The sequence below is a fragment of the Limulus polyphemus genome, unplaced genomic scaffold (assembly GCF_000517525.1).
Source record: "Limulus polyphemus unplaced genomic scaffold, Limulus_polyphemus-2.1.2 Scaffold943, whole genome shotgun sequence".
In the NCBI taxonomy this organism is placed as follows: domain Eukaryota; kingdom Metazoa; phylum Arthropoda; class Merostomata; order Xiphosura; family Limulidae; genus Limulus; species Limulus polyphemus.
This window is the reverse complement of record NW_013666553.1, coordinates 70,756-79,628: the sequence shown is the minus strand read 5'-3', so window position 1 is coordinate 79,628 and position 8,873 is coordinate 70,756. Positions and strand designations below refer to the sequence as shown.

The 8,873-nt window shown below is 29.2% G+C and overlaps 1 protein-coding gene across 5 annotated transcripts in view; it reads left to right on the top strand.

The window, feature by feature from the left end:
• Window positions 1–8,873, top strand: part of LOC106461357 (ral GTPase-activating protein subunit alpha-1-like) — a 195,036-nt gene that overhangs the window by 142,721 nt on the left and 43,442 nt on the right. For all 5 annotated transcript variants that reach the window (XM_022388288.1, XM_022388289.1, XM_022388290.1 and 2 more), the window contains 2 exons: window positions 5,280–5,390; window positions 6,143–6,211. In XM_022388288.1, coding sequence (XP_022243996.1) covers window positions 5,280–5,390; window positions 6,143–6,211 — 180 coding nt within the window. The remainder of the gene's footprint in view (window positions 1–5,279; window positions 5,391–6,142; window positions 6,212–8,873) is intronic.

Genomic DNA, 8,873 nt, shown 5'->3' with positions numbered 1-8,873 from the left:
TGATGATGACAAAACCTTGTCGAAACGTTGTACATTTACTGTTATGTTAAACTTGTGTTAAAGTTTTTCTTCATTACCCATTCAACCCGTCTCCAAGCATTATTAGTCTCAAAGTGGGTTCCTCATCATCAAATTTGTTGTAGGATGTTCCCACCAGTGTTGATGTATCCCCACGACTATTGAGATGGTGTGTTCCACAAGACTGCTAGTAGGTTTTTCCTTGTGGTATTTTCCTTTCTCCAAATGCTAAATTCCAGACTGTACTCACCTGTGGACTTTCATGGGTAAAGTAGAAGGGGATCCCTACCATTCCCTAGATTGAATAAGTTGGGGCGATCTTCTTTTCAAGCTAGGGATTTTGTGGTCACTCTTTGCACTGTCTCTGGTATTGGTGTTCTCCTGGACTACCCACCACATTTCACCTCCTTTTCCTGGGTTTCACATTCCATGGGTGTTCTTTGGACACTTTCAAAGATGGTTGTCTATATCCATTGCACTGGTTCTTCCACTTTATCAATATGGAATTCTAGCTAGTTTGTGAGAGGAGGTAAGTACTGTATTGGAAGTTAACATTTTCTTACACTGAAAGTATATTTCCAATAGGTACTTGCCACCTCACACACTTCTCACCCTTCGTCCCCACTTAAAACTGATGCTTAATATCTTTCTAATCTTAAAGTGATGGTTGAGTAGAATCAAATAGAAGGAGTCATGTGCATCAGGAGGGTGTGCTGCACTCCTATTGGTGGAGGGTTGGCACATGATGATTTACATGCAAAAATGCAGTGAACTACATTGATCATGGGTTAGGTGGGAGTTTCAAGGCTTATGGCATGTGAAAAAATGTTGCATATAGAGAGCAGCACTGAATGAGAATAGCTATTATGTGAGTTTGGGTAAGTACCTATCTGAAATATATTTTCAGTCTAGGAAAAATGTTAACTTTTGATATCCGTTTAAAAGGTTTTAGAGATTATACTTGAAAAATGTAAGGTGAAAAAAATATTTTTAATCTTAACAAGAAAATCACCTTGTACTCAAGACCAGTCAGAATCTGATTCCGACTCCATATGGTAATAAATGAGTCTTTAGTAAAAATACTTAATTACAACATCTTATTTTGGGGTACATAAGGCTTGTAATGTTTGTGGTGGTTGCATGGTCAGTCAAAGTGACTGAGCCCATATAGATAATTAAATTTCTGTATTTTGAATACTCTTAGTGGTTCGTATTAGAAAATTTGTATATGATCAAGGGTAATAGTGTAAAACCAAAATAATGTAAAATTATCAATATCAGATAATTTTTCTAGTAAAACTTGTTCAAACACAATGAATTATTTCATATTAACAATTATCAGGTAACACAAAATTAAACTATTTCTTCCTATACTTTACATTTTGTATACTTTATTTTAAATTTCTTTGCATATCACTACAGTGAGATAAATTTTGGCAAAAATTACTTTAAGCCATATACATAATTAACAGGTGGAATAATTTTCAGTTTTTTCTTTATTAAGAAAATGTGTATTTATCATTCAACATGAAACAGTGTTATATTTGATAATGTTTACATTTTAACCTTTCATCAATCATATGTAGTAGATCTGTATTGCTTAACCTTAGGAGATATGTATGAAAAATTGATAATTAAACTTGCCACAGTGCTTGGACATGCACAACCACCTGTACATGGAACAATTTAACTGTTTTTGAAACTTAATAACTCATATTTGGAAGAAAACATTCAAGTGTTTTTTAAGTATGCTGTTGGAATTTTAAATTGCTGTTTTTGTGAAAACTACAATAAAGTTCTAGAAAACATCTTTTTAACAGATTCACACATTTACAGAGCTTAAAATAGCAAATGGCATTTTGCAAATAATTGATCAAATCTATAAAATGAAAAAAATTGAGTCTTCCAGTTTTTAATTTAATAAATTCCCATGTGGAAATGCAGTTTTAAAACTAAAACATGTTTATTATAAAAAAATTAAGCTAAATAAATGAAAACTGAATTAATGATAAAGTAAATAGTTTAAATTTAGTGTGCATGAACATTTGTAGGGTATCACCTTTTGACATTGGTATGGTATGAGTGAGGAATATTACCACATTTGTTGAACTTGTAGTGAAGGTGAAAAACTGAAACAGTTTTATTCATGTAGTATTTAAGTCTGTATAACAGATAAATGTGAAATATAATTAAAATAGTGAATACATTGTTGGTCATTCAACCAGATTAATGGAAAGTGTAGTAAAGTATGCAGCATAAAAAATAATTATTTTTGTTAACTTAAATATTTATTTTTCATCATCAAAAACTGCACTTTTTTAAAAATTAGTAGATATTTTTTTCTTTTCTAGACTACTGAACTTTTCAGTGGCTATGTTTTGAAAACTGTTATAATCTTCATTGCTTGAGCTGTTTTTTGTTCCCTCCATTGAAACTGAATAACTTGTGTTGATGATAGCATATAATTAAAAAACCACTGGACTTTGCATCTTCAAAGTATTGATGTGCACCTTTGTAGGCATATCCTTCTTTCTGACTACATATTTAGATACTTTTGAAAGGGCACTGTGCAATATTTATGTTAAAATACAGGTTTTATGCTAAAATAACCAAAGTGGTATGTCATCTATGCATAGTGCATACACTAATTTTTTAAACTAGCCATTGTTAATTATAGGAAATTTTAGGAACTACAGCATGTTTTATGGTTGCAAATTAAAAAAAAATATATATATATATACACACAATACAAGTCCAAGCAAGTATAATGGTTAGATGTTTTTATTTTATCATCCAAACTGCATGATGTACTTAAAACTGAAAATGTAAAAGCTCAAGTGCTTTTTTAGTCCGATGAAATGTAAAAAAAAACAAAAAAACAAGAATTATTTTGAACACTTCATTCTATAAAGTTGACCTGGTGTAGATTTCCATTATTAAAAAAAAAGTGTAACAGGATTTCAGTATTTTTTTTTCTTCAAGAAATAATATTTTGAATCCTTTCTTTGGTAATAACTACTTTAGATGTGACTGTAAATTTAATATAAACCAATATATAATTCTTTGGTACTGCTCATTTGTGTTGTGTACCTGCATAAAAATTGTTTACTATATTTAATCATGATTGCAAGTAGACACCTGACACTTGCTTCACCAACTTCGAAAGTTGGCTGCCAAAAGATAAAATTGACTTATTCAGTGGTTGTTACAAAAGTAATGAATACTTAAATTATATATTAAAATGAATCACATACCACATAAATAAATAGATTTGTTTCATTACAAGACATTTTATCTCTATTATTACTCTTTGTGTTTCAATAAGTATTCTTGAATTTTTGGCATGTGAAAAATTCATACAAAATGGCATGTTACATTTTATTCCAGACAGTGTTTTTCAGTACATGTTTAGCAAAAACAAACTTTGCTAAAAACTGATGACTTTCATACAACTATTTATATCTGTATAATTTTAGTGAACCTCCTCATTAATTAGCCATAAACTATTCTGTCTACTTTAGTGAAATAATGAAATGGTCAGTTTTGGAAGTCTTAAAAAAAACCTGAAGCCAAAAAAAAGTGCAGTAATAACCATCTTGCTATGGACAGGTCAAAGAGCACTTGTCACAACTTTTTAGTTATTTTCAACATTTAATTAAACAGCTTTACTAACAATAAAATTGGTATTAAAATGTAGTTTGTAATCAAATTTAAATATCATATATGTTTTAACTTCTTAATTTTAAAGAAAATATTGAAAACAAAATGCTAAATATCATTTTTTTGTGTGTCACATGGCAAGTCATCTTCTCTGATTGGTCAGCTTATACTGTATTATGCCTACCATACAAGATCTATAGTGTTAAATAAAATAGAAACTTAAATTTCAGACATCAACAAGCTAGAATATAAGAACCTCTCCTACCTTTTTGATTTGCTGAGGTATCAATATATTTAGTAAACATATCAGAGTAGCCTCCCACTACTCCATTCTTTTGTGCAGACTTTTTAAGTACATGTTTATACCCATCTGTAAATCTGTCAGTCATTTGTTGTTGGCTTGAAAGAGAAAGTTGGAGTTTTACTGAAAATATTGAAATCTATTGACTAAGTTGTTGCTCTGAACAAAAATGAGATTTATTAATGCACATTTTGCTTAGTTAGAAAGCCAAATAAATGAAAGTGAGTTTATTTGTACCAGTGTAGTAATTTGATATTTTTTTGGTTTTCTAAAATATATCTTTGAAATCTACAAAAATTAATTTGTTTCCCCCTTCACCTGAGAGAATGGCTTATGGTGAGGCAGTAGCAAGAGGGGTAAACAAGCCTTCCATTTCTGTGCTATCATTTAGAAGTTCACTAGATTATATGTATACTTTTATACTTGATCTTAAATTTATTTCATTTGCAGCCAGTGATACTATAATGTTAGTTTTATGTAAAATATTTCCATATTTAGATAATGTATGTTGCATTTAGATTAGATTACTTTGAGATTCCGTCAGAACAACATTGTTTATGCACAGTTTAAGTGAAAAAAAAAAGTATCCCATTATAAGTTTTAAGTATCCCATAAAGTATCCCATTATAAGTTTTAAGTATCCCATAAAGTATCCCATTTTAAGTTTGTGAACTTAAGATTATTTTACCCACTGTCTTTCACTGTACATGTTATTGAGAGGTGCTAAAAGTACTTCCCAATTTAACCACTTGTAATCCTGTCGTTGTTGTCTACATGACTAAAATTTTTTGTGATGCATCTTGCATACGTACACAATCTCCATCTGTATTATCTGCACTTCATTAATTTATGTTCAGTGGAAAGAGAGTTGGCAAGTAGTAGTTGGAATTGTTCTTGCATTTTAATACTTATCAGTAATAATGTCAGTTATGACTTGCTTTGCATTTCATTTTGGTCTGAGCCTTTTCTTTGATGATGTATTGTATAATGATTATATAATATAATTGAAAATAATATATTAGACATGAGAAATGACATGTGAAATTGAATGTGTACATAAATAAAATATTCTAGATTATATTTCATGTGTTGAAAAAATTATTTGGTTATTTAATTTATTGAAATATTTCATGTATGATTTTATGCTCTGGGAAAAACTTTAAATATGATGGATATCTGTAATTGTCATACTATTCCATGATGCAACTTTCATAAACATTTTATTATCTCATAACATCTAGTTATCCGTGTCTGTGTTAGTTAGTTGCTTATTTAAATGTGTGATTTATCATATATCTAGTTCAACAACAAGACAGTGGCTCAAGTAGCTTCAGACATGTTGTTACTGGTGTGTGATCATGCTGTGAGCCTTCAGCAATATCATCCAGACATTCCACAAAAAATCATTGAGGTATTGCTTTTGATATTATAAGTTTCAGTATTCTTGTTCAAAATGATATATCACTTGTAAATCTTTACAATATTATTATTTCAGTTGTGATTCCTAAAACGTTTTGTGAACAGTTTTTAGTTGGCAAGAGAAATATTTATAAGCTTTGTTTCTAGGGGTTAAAAGTAATTTAAATCTCTGTTGCTATACATAATAAGTTTTACTTGAAATTTGTATTATTTCTACAGAACAATAAATCTACAATGATAAGATCTAAAGTTATCCTTTGATAGACATTGAGATATTTTTTGTCCTATATACATACATAAATAGTATTGTTCTTGCTGTCTTTCCATAGCTGTGGATTAAGAACCTTTGTTTTTTTATTAGAAGATCACATCAATTGTTTCATTTTAGGTTTTCGTGCATCTGAAACCCATTGCATTGTTTTAAAACAACTTACCTATACATGTTTATTAACATGAAGAATTTTAAAGAGTAGTGATCTTTTTGTTTAATAATTTATGTAGTATTTGCTTTATTCTAATTCTTTCTTTATTCGTTTGCATAATATTTGTGGTCTGAATGCTGCATTTTTTTAATAAATAACAGCTTGTTTATTTTTGATTATGAATTGAATAGTTTTGTGTGATTTAGTTGTAAGTGGAGTTTATGTTGATTGTTGTAGTGTCACTTATACATTTAAAAAGAGAATCAGAATGTTATCAAAAATAGCTAAGTGTACCTGTTTCAAAAATAATGCTTTATTCCAGGTTATAGCATCTACTTTGTCTAGTCTCCTCCCATCAGCAGATGCCTCTCCACCAGAAGAAGATAAAAATGTATTTATTGAAATATTTATTGTTCTTTCTCTGATATTTAATCTGTGATTTCAAGGGAATAGTAATTAGAAATATTAGAAGCATGCATTTATTATAATTTATTGTAATGGATTTTAATTCATTTACAGAAAGCTATATGGATTATCTTCATTAATAATGGTTGTGAGGTTATATAAAGTAATGGTTTTTTTGTATAATCAGTGCTTTTTTTTTTATAGATTTTGTACGTTGTATTTTCTTGTACTATTCCTTTCCACTTGATAGTTTTTTTTGTAATAATTACTTAAACTAACCATGGTGTTTCTTTATTTTACTGTTCTCTGGCATTTCACTATCTAATATTCAAATGGTTCTTATTTTATAATTAACCACTATGTATTTGAATGTTGTTGGTGGGGGAGTAAAAATGGAACATTTAATGTCTTGAGAGTTTATAAGGACTCAGAAGTACAAGTCAGTTTTGAGTGTTGATGCAAACATGATGTAACTAGAAAGCAAAATACAACATTGATTTGACAGAAAACCTGCTAAAGAGGATATAGTGATTAGTGATAACAAACTGGAAGTGATATATAAGTCATATCTTATTACTACCAGAATCACTTTTTATGGAGCTTTTAAATTTTTTTCATCTCTAAAAATTCTCTTTCATATGAAATTAAACTAACACACCTAATTGGTACATTTTTGTAGAATATTAATAAATATCATGTCATCTTTATTATGTCTACATTTAGCAGTTTGGCAGAATAATTCTGCTGTGAAGTGGGTTCCACATTTTTAAAGAGTTTAATAACCCTTTCGGAACAGGCAGACATAAAACATGTCTGCTCGACTGGAGAAGGACATTTTTGCAACAATACATATGGTAACTCTGAGTTGTCTTTACAAAACCTGGTAACATTATATTAAAGTTTATAAGGATTTTGAATACAGAGATTGACATTATTTTAATCACATCTTTTTTAATAAAAATTATTATATATTAATAGTAGTTATTTGCACTCAAACTCTAAATAGTTTGAGTGCAAGGTGATTTTCATTTTAAGTATAAAAATACTTTTCTTGATCTTATAGTCTTCATATATCATTTGCATAACCTTTATGACCTCCTAAATTAATATAAAAAATTTTTAAGGTGAAGGTTTATATTTCATTTTCTCTACCATATCACTAACTCTAGCTATTATCTTCAATGTACAATGCAATGAAACGTTTTAAATTAGGAAACAGAAAAAAGTACATACTTTTTAATGGTTTGTAGAATATTTTTAAAGATCTTCTTTTGGTTATATTCATAATTCCAGGTCTTTTCCTTTTCACGTATAGTTAATTTTTAATGTTTTATTTTCCTTTTCTGTCCTTTACCATTTATTATTCAACTTGACACAAGTCAATGGTACCTTTGGGACATATCTCTGGCAGAGATGCACAACCCTTCAACAAAATTTTTGTGCACCATATAATATCGTAAACCTTGAGGACTGATGTAAAATGTGATGTATATTTAGAAATGTTTGAACCTTTCAATTATGCATTTTAAGACATACATAATTAACTAAAATGTAAAGTAAGACATAAGTACAATTAACTGTATCTCTAACTATAGCATATTTAGATAAACAAATGTAAGTGCTATAGTTGATAAAGAAGCCAACAATACTACAGTCAGTTACATGTACCCTGTGACAAAAACTGCATGCCAATTTCAAAATAGTGTAATAGTGGATTATAGTGTAAAATGAGGTTTTTATAATGACAATATATATGCATATGTCACCTCTACATGTAGGCTATAAAGCTCAAACAAATCTTGTGAAAGTGGATGTGGCACTGGTCAGGGGTTGACAAGATTTATTACTTGTTTCAACTTTATTCATCCAGAGAACTTTGAAATGTGCGTGTCAGTAGGTTTAGTAAATATCTTCTTTTCTAGATGTACATCTACAGAACTGGCATTATATTATTGAAGATACAATAAAGTAAAGATTATTCATAGCTTGTGGGTCACATGACAATACATCTGAAGTTTTAAGTCATTTTTTAAAGGTTGTTTTGAAATAAAAGACTTAAAACTTAGAAAACATACAACTTTGAATCATAACATACTTTATAATGTTAATTTCATTCACATACATTGATAGTAAAGGTGTTTAATTAAATTTTGAATGTAACACAGTGACTTGCTCAGAAAAGTGTTTAAAGGGATACCTGTCATTAACTCTTTCAGCACGGGCTTGGTCCCTGGGACCGGCCTTGTAACCATTTTGTGCTTGTTATAGTTCTCATGCTATAACTTTTATATTAGTAAGTGAATGTTAATGAAATTTGGCAGATTATCAGTGAACATTACAGTACTTTCATACGCAAAATATCATGTATTTTTTATTAAGTCTTAAGGTTTATAAAGCAATGTTTTTCTCATGTCTATTTTTTCTTTTCACATGTTACCTATCTATCATACAAAGTAATATTCATTTTAAGATAAAAAATACTTTTATGCATCAGAAAATTTTCAAATTTCACATGCGAAATCTTTATAATATCGAGATAGTTACCAAACATTTCTTAAGAAAGAACTTTTTATTTTTTAACTGTTATTTTCAGTAATGAATCTCTCTCTTTGGGTTTGGTAGATTTGACCGATCTTGCAACCACCATA